The sequence below is a fragment of the Thamnophis elegans genome, chromosome 7 (genome assembly GCF_009769535.1).
Source record: "Thamnophis elegans isolate rThaEle1 chromosome 7, rThaEle1.pri, whole genome shotgun sequence".
Lineage (NCBI taxonomy): Eukaryota > Metazoa > Chordata > Lepidosauria > Squamata > Colubridae > Thamnophis > Thamnophis elegans.
Window position 1 is genome coordinate 37,511,096 of NC_045547.1, and position 26,373 is coordinate 37,537,468.

The window sequence follows — 26,373 nt, forward strand, 5'->3', positions numbered from 1 at the left end:
CTATTCAAATGTTATAAATATGACTCAGGGATACTTCAGGTGTGCTTATGAATACAATATAATGTTACACATTCTTGAAGAAGACAATCTGATCTTTGTATGAATTTATTTTCATTGTATTTTTTCCTTGTTTTTATTACAGTCTGAAATTGGATTTGGAAAAATGGAAACTTATGTTAAATTAGAAAAGCTTGGTGAGGTATGTCTGCTTTTTTAAACTATCAATAAATAAAATTAGTATAAATTACGTTTTAAATGACAATAAAGGCAATGACTTGACCAAGCTCAAAATAAGAGAGAGAGCACACTGGAAATCAAAGAATATATATTCCTTAGTGGTAATATTTGGCTTTCTGCATGATAATTATGGACAATTGTTTTCATTTAGCAAAAGTATTTGTGATAAACATATTATATAAATACAATTGAGGGGTCCTTGGTGCTCTCTGAGCTTGTTTTATTGCAGATGTTTCATTATGATGTATAATTTACTTGATTGTTGGTCTGATGTTAACCTAATACGGTGTGAAATTAAAGAATTTTCATCATCCAGTTGGTGTTCATAGATGTATTCTGCCAGTCTTATGCCTGTTTGTCCTACATAGTAATTGTTGTATTTCTTATATTATATGTGGTAGATCTGTGATGGTGAACCTATGGCACATGTGCCAGAAGTGGCACACAGAGTCATTCTCTGGGCACGCTAGCTGTTCCTTCTTCTGGGTTCCAGCGTGCTCCGGCCAGCTGGCCTTTGCATGCACAGGAGCACTAGAAACCAGAAGAGCAGTTCCCCATCGTGCATGCACGTGCTGGGAAACTGAGCTTCCGGTTTCCAGCGTGCCAGCTGGTCTTTGTGCGCACATGCATGCCGGAAACTGGAAGCTCAGCTTCCTGGCATGTGTATGCATGCTGGGTAACTGCTCTTCTGGTTTCTGGTGCTCCCGCATGTGAGCTGTTCTCCCACTTTCCAGTGCTCCTGCAGGTGCACGTCGGGGTGCTCCCCCCCCACACGCACTCTCATTTTGGCACTCAGCGCCGAAAAGGATCGCCAACACTGTGGTAGATGGTTCCTGTGTACGACGGTAAATAATACCACAATCAAGAAACTGTCAAAGAGTCAACAGTAAACAGCCCAACCAAAGAATCTCTAACACCACCCCCACCAACGCTGACAGACAAGCCACCAGAATATAAACTGACAGCAAACCACACTCTTTACTAGCACTGATAATGTTACCTAGTTTGGGTAAAGAAACATCTGCAAAAAAATAAGCAAGCTCAGAGAGCACCAAGGACCCCACATTTCAACCCTGGGCTGCAAATATTCTCCTTTATTGATAAATACTTTTTTTAAAAACCTTTTTGTGCATTGCTATTGTTCTGCCCCGTGAATTTGAATTTGTTTCAAAAGTAAATCAATACAAAAGTTTTATTGTTTGCTATTAGGTAGCTCCATAAATGTCATAAGCTGTTGTTTGCTTGCAGAAGTTTCATTATCCAACTAGGTAACATCATCAGCGCATGATAGCTAACACCATCATCAGTACGTATATGATTAAGTATACACGGATATAATATTCAGCTGATAGGAAGAGAGCTTTTCTTCCACCCCACTTTATCTTTAAAGTGAGAGGGTTGTTTCTGTGTACAGTACTTCTGAAAACATTACCTTCAGTTACTCTTCTAGTATAATACCACTCCCTCTGTTCCATGAGTAATCCAATGGTTTTCCAAAATGTAATCCTTCAAATGGTATGATAGACATAGGCCAGTTCTAAAGCAATCCTGTCGGAACTATCATGTCCAGTGCAGCATAAACATGTTCTAAATTATTAATTAACTTCTGGTAAACTACTGAACCACCCTTGGAATGGATAGATTGGCATGGTCCAGAGGAGAAACAGAATCTTCCAGAGTTATCCAAAACATTTGCTTCCAAGAACTGCAGAGTTTGCACATACTTAGGGTAGTACAAAGAACTGAGGTAGATGGATTAATAATATGAAATGAGTAGACACTCTTTCGTATTTTGTGAGAAGGCCCTAAATTGTTTGGCAGTGGTGAAGCTATTGGGAGAGTTATGAATTCTTTCAACCAATATATAGTAATTAGTATGTATCTGATTCTGAGCTAATAAAGTTCTAATTAGTTTTTTCCCCCTTTAATTTGTAAATTTGTTATTCAGGGTACATATGCAACAGTATATAAAGGAAGAAGTAAGCTGACTGAAAATCTAGTAGCTTTAAAAGAAATCAGATTAGAACATGAAGAGGGTGCACCGTGCACAGCTATTAGAGAAGGTAAGTAACACTTTAATTTGGATGAAAATATGAGAAGAAATTATAATTACATAATTATATCTAATGTGAAAAAACAGGTTTAATAGACCTGATATGCTTGGTTTCTAGTTCAGAAACACCAGAGTAGAAACTGCCTTACACATTTTTTGCTTCTCCACAGAACAAAACAAATTTGGGCATAGAGGAAACATAACCTTAAGGCCTGTTGCTTATAACCTCTCCCTCCCTCCTTCCCTCCCTTCTTTCCTCCCTTCCTTCCATTTCTATGTCTGCTCGTCTCAATCAATGATTCTATGCAGTTTACAATTCAGAAAACATATTGTTAAAAAATGTAAACACATGTAAAACATTAAAAACAGTAAAACCAGCAAAAAAACATTAAAAGCATCCAATTCAACATAAACATAAACAAAAGCAGTTAGCAATTAGCAATATAGCCAGGAAATGGGGCAATTAACATATTCAGTGCCTAGACCTGGGAAATTTTGCTATTGTTTATGTCCCAACATCTGAAAATTAAGCACTGATTATTTGTGCCAGTTTTAAATAAGCTTTTTATTTCTCCAACGTATGACCAAAGCAAAATGCTTTAGAATTAAACCAAAAAAGAGAATATATTGAATTGTAAGGTTTAAAGTAACAGAATGAAATTTAAGTCTCTAATCAAATTTAAGATAAATGGTAGAAAACTATGTTCTTATTCAACTCTTGGTGGAGGAAATGTCTTAATTATCTTATATTCTATGACATTTAGGATATGTATAAAGTTTGAACAATAATACAGTAATGTAAGGTTCTTTATGGAAAATGCTGCAATTTTATTGCTTGCTTAAAGAACTGTAAAATATTTCGAAGTAAGATGTTAAGATTCCAGAAAGTTAATATTTCATCAGTAGTGAGCCATTCCAAATTCATTGCAATTGGATCGATGAAAAAATGGGCTGTTTAAATTAGCAATACTTATGATAAATATTTACCAGTTTTTCTTAAATGAAGTGGTTACCTGCCCACAATTTACTTCATAAATTTTATTTACTTCTTTTCATCATCAAGATAACTTGCTGCTTTTTATGTAAGCTTTTGATCAAGTCAGGGCATGTAACTAAGCTATTTTGATGATGATGATGATGATCAGACTTCTCATGGATATATTTTAAGCACAAAAGAATACAAATTCTGTGTAATTGCACTGAAAAGATTAAATCAATTTAGGCCGAATTGCTAATTGCAGCTGTAGTTATTTCAGTTGATATTTTTACCCCTGGATGTGAAGTTCCTAAACCAAACTACAAAGCAGTGTGTGTGCTTTAAAGCTATGCTTTAGACCAGGAGTGTCAAACTCAAGGCCTGTGGGCTGGATCTAGCCCACAGGGTGCTTAGATCTGGCCTGCAGGGCCGCCCTGGAAATAGCAAAGGACCAGCCCACGGTGCCTCTGCCAACCAAAATGTACCTCAGGAGGGACGCATGCAGCCACTCCATTTTCGCTGGCAGAGGGCTAGTAAAAGAAACCAAAAGCAAAACAAAAGGAGAAATGTTTCCCTTTTGCATTTGAGCATGCAAGAAGGGACAGGAAATGAGAAAGGGAAAGAGGAAAGACAAAGAAAAAGATGGGAAAAGAGCAAGGAAGGAAAAATAAGAATAGAGGGGAAGGAAAAAGAAGAGAAGGGAGGGAGGAGATTATAATGAGAGTGTCTGAGGGAAATCAGCACTTAGCCACCACAGGTGACATCAAGCTGGCCACGCCCTCCACCACCCACCCACCCCCGAGGTCAAACACAACCCTGATGCGAAATTGAGTTTGACACCCCTGCTTTAGATCTAGAATAAGAAGAATATCTCTCTGCTATTAATTAAAGCAGTCACATCCTTTTTCAGATTTTACCCAAACCTGGAAAAGATCCTTTTACTTTAATAATGATTAGGTAAAATAATTTTTAAAGCAGCAGCATATTTTCTAAGGTGTACAAAGCACTGTTTTAATGAATAGCATAAAGCTGCTGTGCTCACATGAGATCTGAAGCATTTCTTCCTAATTACTTTTGAAGACTTATCAAATTAATGAAAAATAATTACATCACTACTACACATTTACCACCCAATAATAAAGGTAGTCCTTGACTTATAAACATTGTGACCATTGGGAGTTACAATGGCACTGAAAAGAGTGACTTTTCAAATTTACAGCTGTTGCAACATTCCCATGGTCACATGATCAAAGTTAGACACACAGCAACTGATGTGTATTTATGATGATTGCAGTGTTCTAGGATCATGTGATTACATGACAAGTAAAGTCAATGAGGAAGCCAGACTCACTTAACCACCATGTTACGAATGTAACAACAACAGTGATTCACTTAACAACTATTGCAAGGAATGTTGTAAAACAGTTTAGTTCACTAATTTCTGTATTTGACAATTTATTCTGTTCTTTTTTTCAGTGTCATTGCTAAAAGATCTAAAACATGCAAATATTGTTACATTACATGATATTGTCCATACAGACAAATCATTAACGCTTGTATTTGAGTATCTGGTAAGTTGTTTTTTAATTCTCTCAAGTGTTTAGCTTAATCATCTAAAGCTATAGAGATAGAAATATGGTAAGAAGCAAAATAATAATAATGTAATACTTAACTAGCTATTGATGTTGCCTCCCAAGGATAATCCAGACATTTCATCCCTTAGCCTGGGGGGTGAAATTTTACATCCCTCAGAGAGGGTCCGCAACTTGGGTGTCCTCCTGGATTCACAGCTGACATTAGAACACCACTTGTCGGCTGTGACCAGGGGGGCTTTTGCCCAGGTTCCCTTGGTGCACCAGTTGTGGCCCTATCTGGACCGGGAGGCACTTCGAATGGTCACTCATGCCCTCGTCACCTCAAGGCTCGATTACTGTAATGCGCTCTACATGGGGCTCGGAGACTACAGTTGGAGACTACAGTTGGTCCAGAATGTGTTTGGAGACTACAGTTGGTCCAGAATGCACCGCACAAGCGATATTGGGTGTACCTAGATACACCCTGTTACACCCATTCTCCGCGAGCTGCACTGGCTTCCTATTGGTCTCCAAACGCGCTTCAAGGTGCTAGTCATTACTTTTAAAGCCCTACATGGCTTAGGACCTGGATATCTGAGATACCACCTCCTGCCACATACCTCCCAACGACCAATAAGATCTTATAGGTTGGGCCTTCTCCGGGTGCCGTCGACCGGACAATGCCGGCTGGTGGCCCCTCGGAGGAGGGCCTTCTCTGTAGCTGCTCCGACCCTGTGGAACGATCTTCCCGTAGAGATCCGGACCCTTCCCACTCTCTCGGCCTTCCAAAAAGCCACAAAAACCTGGCTGTTCCGGCAAGCCTGGGGCTGTTGATCAAGTTCCAGCCCCACTTAAACGGAATGTTTGGTGTGTTGTTTTTTAAATTGTATCTCCTCTTTATTTTAACTTTAACTTTTATTTTTGTTTCTGTAAGCCATCCAGAGTCCTACGGGATTGGGCGGCATATAAATTTATTAAATTGCCAAATTGCTAAATTAACTGGGTGGGTAAATTTTGTAGTCTTTTGATGCCATAATTTTGTTTTCTAGGAACTCACAGTGGTACCTGGAATAATATTTTTCACTAACTGATTAGCATAATAATATACTAATTATTAGTATAATTAGTATAATGCAGTACCTCTTTAGGTCTCCTTTAGGTCTCCTTGGATTTTTTTTAATCGACTTGATTATGTTCAATGTGAGCAAAATGTTCAGACCATAAACATACATGGAGATGTGTTTTGATTTCTATTGCTTAAGGCCAAAATCTTTTTTTCTCAAATACTGATTAAAATTAGAAATCAGTCTGTCAGTTGAAACATTTTTGTTAGTTAATCATCTGTCTCTGCTAATGAAACAATGAATTAATCAAAAGTTGCTGCACTAATTTTTTAATCTTGACCAGCATTGTAACTATTTTGATAAACTATTTTTAAACAAGCTAATTTAAAATGTTAAAGAAATAAACACTTTAAGGCTAGTTTTTAACATATGTTTAATATATGTTACTTCCATTTCTCCTGAATTAGAGATAATTCAGATATTTACACCAAAGTAAATAATTAACAAATAATAAAATGCCTCTTATCTTTAATGCAAATTATTTTTATTTTGTCAGGACAAAGACCTAAAGCAATATATGGATGACTGTGGGAACATTATGAGTGTTCATAATGTAAAGGTGAGTCTTAATCTCTAATTTTCAATTTGAATTTTTCTGAATACAAATGCTATCCATATTCATACATTTTTCTAAATATTTTTTCCTTTAGAAAATGGATTTCATTATTAAAATGTATTTAAACATTGACTATGAGAACCTGATTCATTGAAATAAATATGTAAAAATTTGATTTTATAAATTGGTTCTTGTCTTCCAATAGACTTTTTTTATACTGTTATACTTTCTTTCAAGTAAGAGTAGTGTGCTCAATAAACAACAGCTGACAGAATAACTGTGGTTGACAGCATAATGTACTAGAACATCATGAGATTTGGCTTATACAGCCATCCAACTGTTCTTGTCTCCAACTTTAACTCTATAGGATCTTTTTTATGTGGATTGGGGGCAGGGTTGAAGTAGAGACAATATAGTAACTTTTCTTTGAAATTCTGACGATTTATATCAGATAGAGATATTGATAGATTCCAAATGTAAATCTTTAACTTTCTGGTATGGGTAGGTTTATCCAGACATGGAAGAGGCAACAAACATCTTTTAAAAATCCTTATAAAAAGATACTAAAATACTATTTCTAGAGTAAATTTCAAGAGCAATGTGACAGGATAAGTAAAGTTTTATATGTATGTATGTATGTATGTATGTATGTATGTATGTATGTATGTATAAAGATAAACAGCTGGGGAAAAAAACTGTTCTGTGACAAATGCAACTCTTAAGTATTCTTAGTGTATAAATCCATCTTTTTGGAAGCCTTTAATATTATGGACAAATTGGCAAGCTCTGCAAAACTTCTTTAATGCTCTCAGTTGGTTCCCTTCCTCTGTTCAGTGTGGCAGGTATTTAGATGGTATTTTCAGTTATGAAAATGAACAGGAAATAGATGATGAAAATGACTTCCCTCTGCCTGAAGTTCTAGAGAACTATCAGAGTAGACCGTGTTGGCTGAGTGTGCAAATAGGCTGCATTTAAATTTAGAATAGGTAAATCTAGTATTCTTATCATTGAGTTCTCTGGGTTGCTAGAAAATGGTTATAGAAAAATGGGATAGTAATATTCAGCTTTTTCATAGTACTTATTTATATAAGTGAAATGAACTATCCTGGAACTAGTATGAGTCTGCAGTTATCATATGACTACATAAATTTCCTCTTGAATGGCACCGTGCTAATTTAGCCAGTAGTATATTGGATGTGGAACAAAAGCCTAAATTCGTTGAATCCTAAAAGAATGATGTTATTTCAGCCTCAGTTTCCATATATAATCTAGCAGGACAATTATTACCTGAGAGTCAAACATTTGAATTTATGCATGAGAAATTATTCAAAACCATGCTCAGTACTGCAGTTTCTTAATGTACCCTTTGATGAATCACTCCTGTATCTCTTGCTATAATTCCCCTTCAACTCAAATATTGGGAAGCCAATAAATAGGAGGAAATGCACTTTTCGGTACATCTGGGATCAAAGGCAAGAATAAAACAAAACAAATAAAATGTATAAATCCAGTCACTAGGCCAATAATTAATAATTGTTACTAGCAGCTATTACTTCAGACCAGGTTTGTTTTATTTTTAATTTGCCCATTTTTGATGCAACATGTCTGTAGATATTAGAATTGGAGACATAAATGCACTGATTCAAAAAAATTAGGGGGAGGGGATATATGCAGGATTCTATGATTTTATCCCAGATTGCTAAGAATGAGTAGAAAGGTGGGTGCCCAATATGACATAATAATAAAGGTCCATGAAAAGCACTGAGAACATAATGGTTTTCAGACCTCCTTTAAAAATTGGTTTGCAAATCCCAGGAAGAAGCTTTTTGTTCTAAAACCACTTTGCAAACTATGCCTGAGAACTAAAATATATAGCAGAATGCTAGGGTGCATTTCTTATGTAACGAATATGAATAAGCCAGAGCTTGTTTCTTTTATGAGAAAATTGCTGTACTGTATGAAAAAGTGTCTTTGAGCATTTGGTTGTTACTGTGGGGGTTAGCCAGATATAAAAAACCAAAGTGCAGAGGAATAAGAAAAACAGAAAAGGGAACACGGTTGCATCAAAATAAAACTTTCCATGGCTATGAAAATATGAATATATCATTAAAGATAGATAGAAACGCATTATTAGGAATGGTTGTTATGTCATGCAGCAGGCTTATTAACCTGTGGTTTGGCTTTTATTGCATTTTAAACAGATGTCTGTAGGGTAAGGGAAGATAATCAGAGAAGGAAAGTTATACATTCCAAGCCAAATAGATAAAATTTAAAATTATTATATTCTGCAACAAATATAAATTGACTAATTACAACCTGCATATGAAAATAGCTTATATTTTCGAATGTTTCTTCTTCTTCTATGCATTGATAAGCATATTGATTGTTGTATTACCTTGGCAGCTTTGAGGTTCAATTAGTGTAGGTTTGGTTATTGTTCCTGAAAAATGTATTAATCCTCTCTCCCCTATCAGTTATTTTTATACCAGATTCTGCGCGGTTTGGCCTATTGTCACAGAAGAAAAGTACTACACCGGGACTTAAAACCACAAAATCTACTAATTAATGAAAGAGGAGAATTAAAGCTAGCAGACTTTGGTTAGTAAAAGAACTAATGGATTGTTTTGACTGGGGAAAATATTTGCTTTATTTCAATTCTATGAACACCTTTCAATGCCCACATTAGTTTTAAGAATATTAGTCTGTGTGTGTTTGTACACAGATACCCACATTCATGTTTACATACTGAGAAAGCCACAATTCACATTTGCTGAGTTTTGCTCAATTGATTTAAGGGCTAATGCATTATTGAATGTACAGTCTGAAATGCTAAAAAAAAGTATTTTGGAGGAGAATTTAGCACTATTAGCAATATTCTGAGAAATATATTCATATATAATTTATTTGTTTATCAGAGAAGCACATTCTTGTTCTAATTCTCTCAGAAACAGAAGTTTCTCTCAAAAAACAGCATGACGGTGAAAGCTTCTCATCATGCTTTATAGCTTTTGCCTTTAGCTATTTCTAAGTGTTCTATGCTTTTTGCTAATCTTATGTAATTCACCTGGTTGTAAAAGCATGTTACAGTGCTGTTTCAGTTTAAACTATGGATTATATTCCTTCTCTGATTTGCCAGCTATTTGTGTTATAGGACCAAACATGTTTTTTTAATTGTCTGAGAGCCAGTATTAATTTTTAGGTGATAGGGAAAATCAAACTATTCTTAGAATAGTTTGATTTTCCCTATCTTAGAACTTAGAAAACAAAACACAGAGGGCTCCTCTTGCCCCTCTGCTTCCCTCCCCTCACCCCCCCCCCCCCCAAAAGAGTGTATTAGATTCCCCTGGTTGTTTTAGCCTCCCAGGAATATTCTGGGCATTATATTGAAGAGAATTTAATTTAAAAAAAAAAAACAGCCTTTGTCACTTGGTACTTTCTGTATGTTTCTTAAAGGAACTTGCCTGTTTATTGTGTAAGGGTATCTTCCCTTTTATGAGCCATTGTGACTCATGTTGTGGTAGCACTTTCCACTCACACTCAGAAATACTGCAGACAATATCTTGCACAGTTTCTTCAGAAAGCAGCTCTAAGTCTCTTGTATTGTAGGCTAAAGTTGTTTCCAGATGATGTGGCATACAGTTCCCTTCATATCCAAACTGGCCAATAAGAGTCATTGGGTGGACCCCAGATTGGAGAAAGTTGCCAAAGGCGCTTCCTTCTTAGTAGGACTACGGATATGTGCCAAGATTGACAATGTTTTCATCTCAAGGGCTATTTTGTTTATTTCTCGTGAGGACCACTTTCAGAATTTAGATATGGCTTAACATAAAATAAATTTTGTTGTTTTCATTCTGTATTTTTTAGTGTTTCTCTTTTCTTCATGTCTTCTTTCCTCTTTATTTTGGTGTATTTTCTTTGTGCACTAGTAAAAGACTGTCCCTTTCTAGATGCATAAAAAGGAATGCAAACTTTCTGGCAGTACAGGAAGACATTAATCTCTACCTGAATCACCAGGCTGCAGGGGAAAGGGATTGTTGAAAGGCCATGGTTGTCTGGAAACTGCTGTTAGGATAGGTGGGGAGGTTTAGCAGAGGTGTCATCACAAATGGCAGAAGTGTTTCTCAGAAAGATTTGTTAGCAGTAGTAATTCCATAACATGGATGCATGATTTTCTAAACATGAGTGATACATCTAAAGTAGAAAAAAGAGACCAGAAGGATATAACAGGCATGTTTTTGCATACACATTAATTTTATATACTTCTAATCAAAGTTGCTGAGAGTGTAAATGGTTGACCATTCTGTAGAAAGCACTGGTCTGTCAAAAATAAATGCTCCTGTTTTATAGCAGCAAGCGAATGCTTAGCTATAGTTTCTGAATCATGTGAAATTTCTATGAAAAAGATCTATGTAATATAAAATTGAAGAAAGATGGAATAGGGCTAAGGAAATTCATTTTGCACTTTATTTTTGAAGGCCTGGCTAGAGCAAAATCTGTTCCTACAAAGACATATTCAAATGAAGTTGTTACATTGTGGTATAGGCCTCCAGATGTTCTTCTCGGATCTTCTGAATATTCCACACAAATTGATATGTGGTGAGTTTCAAATATTAACCTGCTTGCTTTCATTCAAATTAAACATATCTGTATATTTTTCTCCTTTACCTCTAAGTAACCTTTGTTAATAATAAGCAGTAATACTGCAGATGCTTCTCTAGTTCATACTTGAAACTTTGGGGGAAGAAGAAGGAAGCAAGCCAAGAAAATATTGCTTAAATATTTAAATATCTCAAAATTTAGTTGATTTCAATCTCTGAACTTTAAATATTTTCATATTTTAAATCTCAATAGTGAGATTGGACAAATGTATTTCAAGTGAATGCAAATCATGTTGATTATTTTCATAACCAAGGAAAAAGTAATGCACTATTGAGATACTAATTCAGGATACTAACTCATTGACAGTTACATGACCTCATTACCTTAACACAATTAGATTAAGTAGTCCATCTACCTATCATTAAAATTATATATTTAAATACTTTCATCTCCTTTATAATACTTAATTGAGCTTTTCCTCTCTTAAAGGGGAGTTGGATGTATATTTTTTGAAATGGCATCAGGAAGACCTCTCTTTCCTGGGTCAACGGTTGAAGATGAATTGCACTTAATTTTCAGACTTCTGGGTAAATATGTTTAGCTTACAGCTATGAGTTTATTTTGGTCTTCTTAAGAGAATTTCTGAAAACTTTAGACTTGTACTATAATTGCAATGTTTATATGTTTATAAAGGGGGGGGTATGATTTTGATGTTTCAAGTTTGTACTTTTGTTAGAATCAGTTAACTATTTTGGAAGCTGTTGTTTAAATTTTTACTTTATTTATTTTAATATCTACATGGGATTAGTACTCCTTATGTTGATTTGTTTAATCTTTCAACTCAGGAACTCCATCACAAGAAACATGGCCAGGCATTACTTCCAGTGATGAGTTTAGGAATTACAACTTTCCCAAATACAAGCCACAACCTTTGATCAACCACGCTCCAAGGTATTTAAAGTTCAAATTGCACATATATCATAAGTACTCTCTCTGGGGAAAAATAACCATCACTAGGAACTGTTTTTGTTGGGGGATTAACTCTAAATGGATTATTATTCTCATGGTCCAGTGAGTTTTTGTACCTTTGCATAAAGAATAGTAAAATAATTGAATTTGTGTAATATCTGCTAATGATCCAAATCAATAATTTTTATAATTAGGATATCAACTATAAAAGTGAAAATTGATTCCAGGAATCTTATATTGTTGAAGTTCTACATTTTAACTATAACTATATATATATTTGTGAATAGCATGTTGTAATAGTTTGTTTTGTTTTAGTAAAAAATGTGTTACGGCAAACCAGTTTTAAATAATTCGACACACATTGTATTGTCTTCCCTGAAATATCAGTCTTCCCTGTTGAAGGGGGTTGGGAGATCTTCCAAAGACGATTTTGCAGTCACAAAAGAAAAAAGCTATAGATGTTGCTGTGCATAAGTGGAATTCCCCTTGTGTAATTCTCAGTTTATCCTAAAAAACAAATAAAGGCTAAAGACAGCTGCTGTATAATAAAGAAATCTCAAACCAGTGACTCTCAGCAAGTAATGATAATCTGTGATTTATTTAAAAACCCATATTCCAGTGATTAATTTTGTTTAGGTATCTGTTTGCTACACATTTTGCTTTACACTATTTGAATTAGATTAGGCAATTATTTTCTAGTTCATGTGGACTTACATTCATTTAGTGATTAAACAATCTTGCATTTTCAAAATAAATTACTTTTCTTTAGTGGTAAGCATGTGTAATACATTAATTTTCAATGCCAGTTACATGATATGTCAGTTTATTTAAAAGTATTGCTTTTTTATTTTTACATTAAAATACAATGAAATAATAGTATTAACACAATGCATTTAGTAATAATAGTAGACATATCACCTTATTAGTGTTAAGTAAACCCATAATTACATTCAGGATATTTTGAAATTGGAAGTATGTCTTAAGCAAAGGCACACACATTATTTCAATTATTAGAATCCACCTGGAAACTGTGAATAAACAATGAATATATGATTTATTTCTAGGTTGGATTCAGAAGGGATTGAACTGATAGTAAAATTTCTTCAAGTAAGTTCTTTTTTGTATTCTTTACGCATGTAGTGAGTACTTTTCAAGTTCTTTATTTGGTAGATTAGAAGAATACAAAACTATGGTTCAAAAAGAGCATTATTTAGATGTTGCTCTTGTATGTAGACGTTGCTCTTGCAGCTTCTCTTTTGTTTATTGTAAAGATCTCTTCCGTCAATCAAATATTTCTTCCTTCAGTTGATAATTTAATATGGTAAAACCCTGAAAAAGTACATAAATGATGAATTCCTTAAAAAAATTTGAAAGGCAACAGCAAAAATAATTTTGCACATATACAAATAAAGGCAAGAAAATATACTAGTTTTTGTTTGAATTTATATGTGGAACCTAACTAATTCGGGCTGTATTCACCAGTGTGCTAAGCCAAAACTTTTAAATAATGGGTCTTTGAATGAGATATATTAAACCAAAAATATAACAAGCAATGTCTTAGTGTATTTGTACCATGGACTATGGAGTAGTCCATCAATTCATCTGTTTCAGTTTTTTTTCCTTTCTGATGTTCCCAAGAAGTACCCACTGCCACTTCCCTTAGTGTCCACAAGCTTCCTGACCCACTTGAGCTTTTTATCACTTTTTATCTTCATTAAAAAGAATGGGAAGTGGTAGTGTTGCACCTCTAAAATTATTTATCTATATCTCTCTCTCTCTCTATCTATCTATCTATCTATCTATCTATCTATCTATCTATCTATCTATCTATCTATCTACATATAATTAGATGTATGTATATGTATATAGCTACAGCAGTGGTGGGTTGCACGCGTTATGCCCCGGTACGGGAGTACCGGATCCTGCCCAGAGCACCGGGTACTGTTCCGTTACAGTGCTCTGGAGGGCCCACCTGCCTGCCCGCGCTCCTTACCTGTGCTTTATGCTTTGGGCGCTTCTGCGCACACGCATGGCACATACGGTGCCTGCACGATGCTCCGCGGAGCAGCTGGAGTGTCACAGAGGCTTGTGGAAGTGTCATTTGACGCTAGAATGCATGCGCACTGCGCATGTGCATGTGGGTAACTCAGAAGCCGTTCCAACCATACCGGTTGGAACGGAATCCGGAACCCACCACTAAGCTACAGGTACTAAAGACCAAACATTGTGATTTGAAGTAAATAAAATCTATCCTGCATCAATTGTGTTTTAAAATAGACTTTATCATTTTGTTTGCCAGTATGAATCAAAGAAAAGAATATCAGCAGAAGAGGCTATGAAACATGCATATTTCAGAAGTCTTGGAACTAGAATACATACTTTACCAGAAAGTAAGTTTATTGCACCTTTGATATGACCTGGGCATCTGGTTTTGAGGAAGTTTATTCTACTTGCTCAGAAAATTAAGAATCTTTCTAAGAATTACATTGAATCAAAAGTATCCATTTGAGTTAGGTTGTGTTTAAACTAGCAGTAATTAACTTTGTATCTTTCATCTGAAAGACCTTTATTGATACCCAATATCAGGTTCAAATCAAATTTAGACGGGTTCTTAGCTTTTCCTGCTTTTGTCCAGCTGGGATTGGAAGTTGGGATGATGACAGGAAAGGAAAATACCATTTTCTTCTTCTTTGCTGTAGTTCCTGTAAATCCTTCAGGATTATTCAGATTTGAGCATTCTATAAATATTGTTTGATAAAGTTTTATTTTGATCCTAAATATATTTTTGAAACAGAGACACTTATTTGGGAGAAAAAAGTCACTACATATATTGTTTCAGGTGTATCAATATTCACTTTGAAAGAAATTCAGCTCCAAAAAGATCCAGGCTTTCGAAATTCCACTTATCCAGAGACAGGTATGTAAAGTCATATTTGCAGTTCTTTCTCAGGGTTACATGAGGTAGAACAATTAATATCTATGGTCTTGTGGATCATATAAAAAAGCACTATTAAGTAGCTTGGCACTGTTGCATCTTATGCTGATGTATTCAGGTACATTCTGTGAATGACTGGAGCCATTCCTCATACGACGCTTTGATTCATTTAAGATGCAGGTTGTTAAGCCACAATGATTCACAAATACTATTAAGCCATATATGGGAAATTTCCAAACCACAGTGGCTGAATTCAAACATCATGCTAAGCCAGAACCAAACTATACTGTAATTTAGCATGTGTGACTAAGCATAGATTTGCTCATTTGTATCCCACCTTTATTATTTTTAGTCAAGGTAGTAGACATAACCAGTGCACTTTCCTCCACCTATTTGCCCCACAACATTCCCCGTGAGATGAGTTGGAGAGAATATAAGAGAGAAAGCGACTGGCCCAAGATCACCCAGCCGACTTTAATGACTAAGGCAGGACTAAAATTCATGGTCTCCCAGTTTCTAGCCTGATACCTTAACCACTGGACCAAACTTGTTCTCTCCATGAGACGATTGCTTTAAATATAATGCTCACAGAAACTGCCAGTTCCTTTCTAAATCTGCTTGATATGATGTGTATCAGTATGTATACTGAAACATCACCTTAATCTCTTAACAAAATACATGTTTTTATGTTCTAGGACATGGGAAGAACAGAAGACAAAGCATGCTTTTCTGAGGCAGGCAGTACTGTTTCAAGCCAAGACTGGTTTTACCTCCATCAAGGACTCTGGTTTAAAGGCAATTCTTCCCTGGTGGACTTGAAATCTGTTTGTCTACACTGTCCTCCTCACAGTGCAGTCTTTTTATTTCGGACCTACTGGTTATTTTTTTTTAATATATATATGTAAATATATATATATATGTATTTGTTGTCACAATGTGACAAATTTTTGTACATTTTAAGGTCTCCACCACCATTAGATCCAGTAGGTTACAACTGTTAATGTAACAGTAGCTGCAATTTTTGTGCAGGACTGAGAAACACAGTGCATTATTTATTGTGTAATCATTGCTGCTAAAAAAACTACTGTCTGTATAGTTAAGAGCCGAATGCCTGAAAGAGTTGCAATGGGTTTACTGTATATGCTATGTGAATGCCTTGTTTCTCTTCATGAATTATTGCTGCAGTTTTATATCTTGTTTTTTCTTTAACTGCAATTTTTCCTGGAATGTAAACACAGCTTTCTTGACTATAGTTACTATTTACTTTAACACTCTCTAGTTCTTGGCCTGTAAATTTCTTATTTAACATTAGATATGAAGTACTTAGAATGCTACCAAATACCTTTTTAAAGCACTTAGTAGTACAGATATCAGTTCAAATTGATGAAAAATTATATGGATCAGGTTCCAGATCTCTTATTTTGCTTATATCAGAAATGATAAACCACCTATATGTGACACTTAACTATTATCTCCCTTCTCTTAACTTTTTCTAATAGACTGTTAGAATATTTTTGATATTGATATTTCCCAAAACGTTCCAGTGATTCAAAACAAACTGTGGGTGTGAAGCATCCCAGCTCAATTCTCTAATTGCCACCTGCTTTGGTGGCTGTTTCATGACCACGTGTTCATTGGAAAGCCACTAAAGAATGCAAGTCCACAATAAAGAATCTATCACTTTATTATGCAGGCTTCCTAGAGCAGTGTTTCTCAACCTTGACAAGTTGAAGTCCACAGGACTTCAAGTTGCCAAGGTTGAGAAACACTGTCCTAGAGTATGAGAACTTGGAGGGTTTTAAAGGTTGTAGGCGTTACCTGTTTATTGAAATTAAGTCATCATATTACAGTACTACTAAGCTTATGTATCTCAGTGAGTATCATAAGTACCTCCTGGTGATAGGAACAGTATTTTTCAGCATTTGTGTTCACCTTTTGGAACTTCTTCGTTTAGTGCATCTTCCAGAGGCTGTAAATCTTTATTAGTATATTTTGAAATGGTTATGTAAATCTTTGGCTGATGTATCATGAAAAATATTCCTAGATAACTTAATTTTTTTTCCTGATGTTCACTGTAAAACATTCAGGGGTCCTACCATTTCTGTTCAGGAAATCTTGTAATTGATTATTGTTATTTAACAGTATTAAGTGAAAGATTTTGTATGTTTCTTTAACTTTATTTGTGAATAGTAATTGTGGCATGTTTTGGAATGTTTTCTTAATGTTTTATTATTATAATAGTAAAATTAATTTGAGAACTTTTTTCTGGAAAAGAAGACAAATTTATGTGAAATGGTGACTATTGGACCACTGCTGCTTTTCAGCATTTGTAAACTGGTTTTACACTTAACGAAGCCCAGTAGAGCTAACCAATTGCTGTTTATTTCTAACAGATGGACCTGTATTAATGCTGTACTTTTGAAAGTATAAATATTATATCGAAATCTTCAGTAGTGTTCAGATATTCTGTTGCATCTCACCATGCAGCTTTAAGAAAAAATTGCATTTCTCCCACCTTCTTGAAATCCTGAATCCCTCACCTTCCTGAAGCTTGCCAAAATCATTGAATTGAAGAAAACTTTCCTGTCACTTTTCAGGAAAAACAATAAATCCTATTTTTTAAAAGATGGCTTCCCTTGAAGCTTGAAACTTTTCCACCGTGTATTATGCATTTTTAAACTGACCAGCTAATCCAGTGAAATCTGCACAAAAACTAGCTGGCAGATGTAATTTAGTTTTACGAAAGTACCCAGAAGATATATGTGTTTTCTGTATAAGGTTGGAATATACTATTGTTTGGAAACAATGTTTAAATTCAACTTCCCAGATTCAGCTAGAAAACTGCTGCTTGACAAACCAGTAAGACATCAGTTGAATTGGGCATAGCAGGAATGGAAGGAAGAAACAGGATTTTTAAACTCTTGAAGGAACTCAGAAATTGCCGTTTATTCAGCAGAATTGTGGCTATTTCTCCTATTTGAACAAAGCATTATTACAGTTTGAAAGACTTGATCTATTTGCAATTCTGATATACACATCCATTTTTTCGACTTTGCACAAAGAAGGAATTGAGATTCCATTTCATTATTTTCCTTACAGTTCTTCACCACCTACCATGCTATTTAGAAAAATCCCTTCATTGTCTACAGCATCCCCCCCCTCCCTCCCTCCCTCTCTGAAAGAGGAAACATTGGCAAAAATTTCTTCCACATTCCGTCAGCAAGAGAACTTTGAATCCAGCTCTCAGAATTTAGTGAAGTTTTTACCAGAAATTCTAACACATAGGGGTTAAATGTTAAATGCTTACAAATAGAACAGATAAACTACAAAAAAGGTCTTTATAGCCAATAGAAAAATAATTGAAATATACATAACATTACCAAATGTTACATTTGTTATTTAAGAATTTATTGCAAATTTCTAATCTATAAATCTGAGTGTCTCACCAGCTGGACTCAATGTTATTCTCATTAATGCTACTAGAAATGTATGCAATCTTTTTCTCCCCGTTAAATATCCTCACAACAGCTCTGTGAGGTTGGTTTAAATAAACATCTTTAAGCTATTTCAATGTTTACATATGTAAAATGTGAATGAAAATAATTAAAGAACTTTTCAAGCTTAAATGGTATTTATGTTGGAAATCAGGATTTTTCACAGCATTTTTTCTTCTTGGCATCCTTTAAACATACTGGACTACAAATCCCGGGTATTCCTAGCCAGTAATGCAGTGCCAGTTAAAAGTTGTACTTGCAGTGATCTGGAGGAAAATCTGGCTTAATAGATATTTTGTTGGTACCTTTAGTCAATTGTACTTCAAAAGGATTGTATGCAAATATGAGTATCTTATGAAGTATCTCACTTGGTAGAGCAGATGTACAGTACGTGTTAACAGTGGTCCATTTAAAACTTTTGTTTGGAAACTGTTGTGAACAAATAAAACATATTTGGGTATGTCTTGTAGGAGCAAATCTCATGGATTGGGCAACAGAAGAAGGATCATCCCTTTTATTTATAATTAGAGTTTATATTTCAGAATAAGTTTCATTATTATCAAGAAAAAATAAGAGTTCCAGCTTTTAATGCAATACATTTGTTGATACAGCTGTGTTAAACAACACCCACATTAATGCATAAATGTCTGTTCCCTGTGTATCTGTGAATAATTTCTTGACTGAAGCAGTTAGAACTTCACACCATTATCCAGTAAACTTGATTGCTTGGTATACTTTATTTTTTACACAGCAAACACATTAAAACATTTGTAACTTTAAAGAGTCAACAGGTAATTCACGTATGTGTTTGCCACAGACGCTATCTATGAAAATGCAGAAGTGCATTTGCAGCCATGATGTTTATCTTTCTATTGTAGTATCTTCAGCATCTCACAATATAAGTATGCAAAAACATATAGAGAGAGCATTGCTGTTAATTGGCTTGCTAAATATTCAACTAAACAGTTAAACCAATCTTTCTCAATCTGGGGCCTTACTATGCCTAAATGTAGTATGCTAGCCAAGAATTATAGAAGCAATGATCTGACTAATCTGGGTATTAGTAGGAAAGGCTTACTTTTGTAGTTCACTATGGACTAATTAAGACACATGAGATTTAGACAGAGAAGAAGGGGTTAGATACAGCATTTAGGGGCACTTAGACATCAAGCATCTATTAGCTACTTACTAGCCTTTAATTTGCATTTAAGGAAATGAGTTAAAGAAATATGGCTCTGAATATGTAGCTTATGGATGTACATGTTCTGGCTTTTACAATATAAAGGTTACAGTATATTACTGATGACCTCATAGTCTCACAGCTTCCTGATGATTGGCAAAAAAATATTACACCACCTGAAATATACCATCTGATATAAACTTTTCTTCAGCTTAAATTTCATCTCACTTCTGCATGTGATTATTAAAAGTAGCCAAATAATAGTGTTCTGCATGTTCTTCAAATGGGAAGAACACAATCCTACTTTTAATGTAAAAACCCCATAAATCAAAGGATACAGTACTGCACTGTTAATGTTACATGTTATTTATCCCACGCCAAAAACCATTCTAAAGTTGTTTAACCCCTGTTTTAGGCAAAGTTTAGAACAGTTTTCTTTCATGATTTTAATGTGCATAGATTTGAATGTTTACAAATGCTTCTAGCACACCAATCTATTCTATTTTTTTTCAGCCAAAATAAATGATTTTAAGATAAGCTTCTGTTGCGTAATCAGAAAAGGTGTATATTTCGCTCTTAAAACTTTTGAAGTTATTTTATTAAATTTAAAAATGTAAGTGTTACATTTGTTTCCAAGTTATAATAGCTATATACAGGTATTCTTCAATTTATGACCACAATTGAGCTCAAAATTTCTGTTGCTAAGTGGCAGTTGTTAAGTGAGTTGTGCCTTATTTTACAACTTTTTTGCTACAGTTGTTAAAAGCAAAGCACTGCAGCTGTTAAGTGAATCATGTGGTCATTAAACAAATTGGTTTCTGCACATGATTTTGCTTATTGGAAGCCAGATTTAAAGATTACAAATGATCACATGACCACAGGACAGCAATTGTCATAAATACATGCCAGTTGCCAAGTGCCCAAATTTGACCACAGGAAGACCACAGCAGTCGTAAGTCATTTGTTTCAGTGCCATTGTAACTTTGAGCGGTCACTAAATGAATGGTTGTAAGTTGAGGGCTATCCGAACCCTGTATTATGCAGCGTAACAGTGTGTTTGAAGTGAATGTAGGCTATATATTTCAGAAGTTTTAAGAAAGGATGTAAGCAATGTAGGATATGCTTTGATCAGTATTTTGAATCAGTATGCATAAAAGAACTGGGGTCCAAATATTCCCTGGAAAATCTAGCAGGATTCTGTGCATGACACAGAATATTTTTGGCAGTGAAAATGTTTTCCATATATAGTGTGTGTTAAATTGACATTTTGCAATGCTTCCTTGCCAAGAAGGAGATAGAGAGCATATGATAGAAAATGTGATAGAATACTAATCAAGTAAAAAGCCTGGGAAATCAGTGGTTTCTCCAAGCAGCAGAAACTTGTTCTCTAGAAGAAGGAAAGTAAATTTTGGGAGACAGAATGTGAAGTGAAAATCAGCTGTATTAATTTTTGCTTCATATTTTTAACTTCAAAATGTACACAAGGATCTGTCATTTTTGCCAAAGCTGGAGCACACAGGGAGATTATTTTCACATTGATTTTGAAACATAAATCTGACTTCTTAAAATGAATGTGTTTTGTTTAAATATTGTTAATATGCATGTACAAGATATCTTTCCATTTACAGCTAAGAAACAATACCCTTCACCACCACCACCCACATTTATTCAGTTTTACTTTGTTTTGTGTTTCATCATCAGGGAACCAGTCATGATACTCTAGAATAGTGGTTCTCAACCTGTGCGTCGGGACCCCTTTGGGGGTCGAACGACCCTTTCATAGGGGTCGCCTAAGTCCATCAGAAAACATGTATTTTCGATGGTCTTAGGAACAGAGACACCAATTTTATGGTTGGGAGTCACCACAACATGAGGAACTGTATTAAAGGGTCGCGGCATTAGGAAGGTTGAGAACCACTGCTCTAGGAAGTGGCAAACTCTTTTCTACTTTCAGAATTCTAGCCTGATGAAATAAAGAATCTCGATATTTTTTAAATCACAATATTCAATATAAGGTTAGTACGAAGTGAGTTGCGGGAGAGGAGAGAAAAATCACTGAAAAATTATTCATAATATGGTAATATGGTATTTATTTCCCAATTATGGAGAGGCACCTGTCATCTATTTAGACTTTCATTTTTGTAAGCATTACTAAAATATTTTTTTGAAAAATCAAAAATGTTGAAGTCTTAAAGCCTTGGTCCATGCACCCCTGGAGACACTTTTTCTCCGTCCCTGATAAGAAGCATGTGAGAATTTTACTTATTCATAGAAATAAATTTTAGATTGACATCTCTTAAAAATCAGCTTTATACACAAAGATAGTGGCACTGAATAAGACTATTCCCTCCAATTTTAAAAAAATGCCCCTAATATAAGTTGCAAGTATTTTAAGACCATATTACTATTTCAGAAGAATTCAAGCACTAATATCTAAATAGTGTTCTATTCTTAACCACAGGCCAAAATATTGCGGCTTGTCAGTTCAGGAAGTAAACAAAAATATTCTTTATATATTTGGAAAGCGCTTAATTCAAAATTACATGAATATGCTGCACCACATGGCTGACTGTAAAGGGGAATACTGAAATACTAGGATGGGGAGAAAAGTGTTCAATACTTGGTTCTTTCCAACCTTAATCTTAATACTGGAAAATATATAAATCATTTATATAACATTATGCAAAAGAAGGCACAGCCGGTTATAGTTTATACAAGCAGGATGCATTATACGCAGAAGTACAGAAGTAAAACATTTCACATCCTTTACATATTGTTTAGAAATGGATTAAGAAAGATAACTTCATTAACAGTGTTCAACACTTGGAGAGCAGGATATAAAAATTATAAGTTGTTTTAATGCACAAAAGATTTCTTATACAAAAAACCCCCTCACTGTATAAAAATGCTAAATAAACACCATACAAGTAGGTCATCTGTGTAATGGAAAGTGCAAACCATAGTAAAAGAGTTTCATCATGTCCTCCTGGCTTTACCAGAAAAATGAAACCCATCAGAATGGCTGTGTCAAATCCAGTTTTTTAGTGAGTCCCCAGTTTGCTGAGACATCAGGATTTATGAGCATTTGGAGAAAGGAGAACTGGAGAAGAGGCTCCATCCAAGCTGGGAATTTGCATTGGGATGTGACCATTTAGCAGAGTTGGAAACTGTAAAAAAAGCAAAGAAAAATGTCACTGATATTCGCATTCTATCTATGTGTGAGCTCTCAAACATTATTTTTAATGCTACATAGAGACTTCTGATTGCAGCAGGTACAAGTAAAATAATTTTTAAAAGATCAAAGTTAAACATTTTGGATTGGCTGAATATGAGATGGTTCAGAAAAAGGCATTCATGAAAAGCAGATATTTGTGACATATTCCTTTGGGGGTGGGAGGAAACGCAAGTGAAAACTTGCTTGTGATTTTAGAGTAAGCTAACACTTTTTCATTTTATTCTAAAATGAATCAGTATCAATCTGAGGTTCAACATTTTTTTTGTAAATGAATTAAAGTTAAAGTAAATGACAGAACGGCAGGTTTGTATGTAACATTGGGTTGGGAAAGAAGTATGTGAATCTGTAAGAGTAAGACCATCTCAATAAAACTGATGAATAGAGTGCACATTGTTTTATTTTGGCAATCAGAATATGATTTTTAAAAAATCATAGAAATAATAAAATTGAAAATAATTACAATGCAAAAATGTCCATATGTTCTGCGAGACATTATAATCTTCAAGACAATAATGAATGCCTAATAAAATCAAATAATCCCCATAATAACTAATGTTTTTAATTGATTAAAATTTAATAATTTAAATTATTTAAATTTATTTAAATTGCTTGTATATCACCTCAGGCCCATGATTCAGAACAGTTTAGAGCAGTGATGGGCAACCTTTTTGGCGTCGTGTGTCAAAAATCGGCAAAAAATCGAGCATAACTCGCGTTGTGTGTCACTTCGACAAAAACATAATTTTGCGCAATTTATAGTTTAAACTACAAAAATATATAATTGCAATATAATTGTATTTAATAAACCAAAAACAAATTATTTAACATAGCTGCTTAGTAACTTCTTTGTTCATCAGTCGATTTCGTATGTTGCCCTTGATATTATTATCAGTATCACTTACCAACGGTCCTGCTTAGCAACCAAAATGTTGGCTCAGAAACTCTGGCATTGAAGCGTGCAAGTCTTAAAGCTGTCAAGTTACAAGAACCTTGCACCCCTAACCCTTTAGGAAAAAAAACCCAGGGGTCTTCAAACCTGACAGCTTTAAGCCTTGTGGACTTCAACTCTTCAACTAAAAGAGAGACTGATAAATATTAAAAAAAATAAAACCAAAAAGCAGCTACTGCAGTGGCTTAGAATTTTACTCAATTACTGTTGAGCCCATGGAAAGTTCTGCAGCCCCAGGAGCAAAGGAAGGGGGACGGAGAGAGAGAGATTGGCTGTTTGGGGTGCTTGAAACCACCTGGCCCTCCCCAAAGGAAACCCTCATTTGCAGGATGAGCCTCGACTGGCTCTGCCCAGCGGGGTTACCCCAAGCGCCATTGGGCAGCGACGGATGCTTATCCTTTTTCCTTCGGCTGCTTCAGCTGGGACTTCAGACACCCCAAGGGAGGGACTTTATCGGGCCTCCCCCTCCCCACCCTTTGAATGAAGGTGTGATATGGCTCCTCCATCCCTGCTCTTTAACCCAGCCAGAATTACAGGAGGGCTGCCCCCGTTCTGCTTTCCGGGGTGGATCTTAGCCGAGGGACACCAAGACCCCAGAATGGGTGGGGAGTGGGGGAAGAGCTTCTTGACGGAGGCCACGATCGACTTTTGGAAGTTGTGTTTTCGTAAAATAAGATTAACCTTTGGATGTGTTTGTTCCGCTCGGCCAGCGGCGTTTTCTCCCACTTAATCCCGGCGGATCCTGATATCTGAGCTGGAAAACTGCAACCCCCCGGAAATGATGACGCCCCGCTGAGTAGCTGGGACTTGCAGAAAAAGGCTGCAGAGAGAGAAGCGTTCGATCCGTAATCCGTCTGTGGGGGGCGCTGGGGACAGGCCGGGCCCCTTCTTCCCACCTCTATCCCCCCCCACTCTTGAGGGACAAGCCCTTTCCCCTGTCCCAACGGTGGAATTTGAGGCTACCTCTGCTTTCCCTCTCCCTCCCTCAGTTGTGCAGCAGCGGCAGCGTCAGCTCTCAGCCTGGGCGGCAGCGTCACACAGGCTGTGGAAGGAGGGGGAGGAGGAGGGAACCAAAGAGAGCTTTTACCGAGTCTGCGCCCCACAGCCAGGACCGTCCTGGCGCCTCAAGCCACGTTTCTTCCTGCAAAGCCCTTCTGGCGCAAGCGGAACTCTCGGGTTGCCCGAAGGGCTTTGCAGGAAGAAACGCGGCTTGAGGCGCAAGGACGATCCTGGCTGTGGGGCGCAGACCCGGTAAAAGCCTCTCTTTGGTTGGTTCCCTCCTCCTCCTCCTTCCACAGCCTGCGTGACGCTGCCGCCCAGGCTGAGAGCTGCCGCTGAAACAAGTTTGGGGAGCATGTGCGTGTCACCCGAAATGGCTACGCGTGTCAGCACTGACACGCGTGTCATAGGTTCGCCATCACTGGTTTAGAGCATAAAAACAGACAACAAAATAAACTTTAAAAATACTGTAGTAGCTTGGGTCAACACTACTCATTAAAAGCCCAAATAAGATGTTTTTCATAGATTTCAAGAAGGTTATCAAGAAAAGGACTAAGAACTAAATTGGAGACAAGGTATTCCAGTGACGTAAGTCTACTATAGACAAAGATTGTCCCCCTCAAAAAAAAAAAACAATTTCAAATGCCCTGCGCCACACCATGTAAGACTTTACAGGTCATGACCAACAGTTTAAATTGGGCTTAAATTGGTTTATGCAATCAATAGAGCAGTTTAAGAATAAATATTAAGTTGTACTTGCCTACCAGCAGCCTAATCATTGCGTTCTTCCTTTATTGCTGTGAGTCAGTCTCAAAAGCACCCCACATATAGCACGTTACAAAATTCTTATCTACAACAGCTTTTTGATCCAGTAAGGACTATAACTGGCACATCAACCAGAACTGAACAAAGGTTCTAGCCTTCATTTGCTCTAGCAAGAGCCATAACACACTCCCACCAAGTCATGGACATTCTTTTCCAGTGGAAGCACAATTCTGTCCAGAGCTATTGTGGGAACTAAATCAAAGCCAGGATGTTTCTGAACGAACTACCTCTAAACTGTAACTTGAATTTGGCTATCAAAAGCTGTTTGTAGTGGAGCTACTGGAACATATCTTCAAGAAGGATGCAAAAGATCACATAGCTAAGATAACTCTTAAGATGACTAGCACTGATGCTGTTACCTAGTTAGAATAATGAAACATCTGCAAGAAAACAAGCAAGTTCAGAAAGCACCAAAAAACCCTTGTATCAACCGTGACCTACAAATATTCTCCTTTATTAGTAAGAACACTCTGTATTTTGTATTCCTCCTTTTTAATGTCCTTGTTCTGATAAACCAAGGCATGATAGCTTAATGCAAAGTTTCTGAGGCTGTTCTGTTGACATGGTTCAAAGTTCTCTGCCCAAAATTTTATTAGGAGTCTTGGAACTGAAAAACTGACTTATTTTGGCTTCTATGCTGCTCAACAGCCACAAGCTATGAGCAGCTG

At 36.0% G+C, this 26,373-nt stretch overlaps 2 protein-coding genes across 4 annotated transcripts in view; one reads left to right on the forward strand and one right to left on the reverse strand.

The window, feature by feature from the left end:
* The window catches only part of CDK17 (cyclin dependent kinase 17), a 76,219-nt gene extending 56,206 nt beyond the window's left edge, over nt 1-20,013 (forward strand). For both annotated transcript variants that reach the window (XM_032220739.1, XM_032220740.1), the window contains exons 6-17: nt 143-199; nt 2,186-2,300; nt 4,743-4,837; nt 6,461-6,523; nt 8,995-9,118; nt 10,996-11,116; nt 11,609-11,706; nt 11,965-12,070; nt 13,153-13,195; nt 14,388-14,478; nt 14,928-15,005; nt 15,719-20,013. In XM_032220739.1, the coding sequence (XP_032076630.1) occupies nt 143-199; nt 2,186-2,300; nt 4,743-4,837; nt 6,461-6,523; nt 8,995-9,118; nt 10,996-11,116; nt 11,609-11,706; nt 11,965-12,070; nt 13,153-13,195; nt 14,388-14,478; nt 14,928-15,005; nt 15,719-15,756 (1,029 nt within the window). In that variant the 3' untranslated portion in view covers nt 15,757-20,013. The remainder of the gene's footprint in view (nt 1-142; nt 200-2,185; nt 2,301-4,742; nt 4,838-6,460; nt 6,524-8,994; nt 9,119-10,995; nt 11,117-11,608; nt 11,707-11,964; nt 12,071-13,152; nt 13,196-14,387; nt 14,479-14,927; nt 15,006-15,718) is intronic.
* A 1,386-nt stretch (nt 20,014-21,399) lies between these two features.
* Nucleotides 21,400-26,373, reverse strand: part of ELK3 (ETS transcription factor ELK3) — a 51,595-nt gene continuing 46,621 nt past the window's right edge. For both annotated transcript variants that reach the window (XM_032220743.1, XM_032220742.1), the window contains exon 5: nt 21,400-22,864. In XM_032220743.1, the coding sequence (XP_032076634.1) occupies nt 22,766-22,864 (99 nt within the window). In that variant the 3' untranslated portion in view covers nt 21,400-22,765. The remainder of the gene's footprint in view (nt 22,865-26,373) is intronic.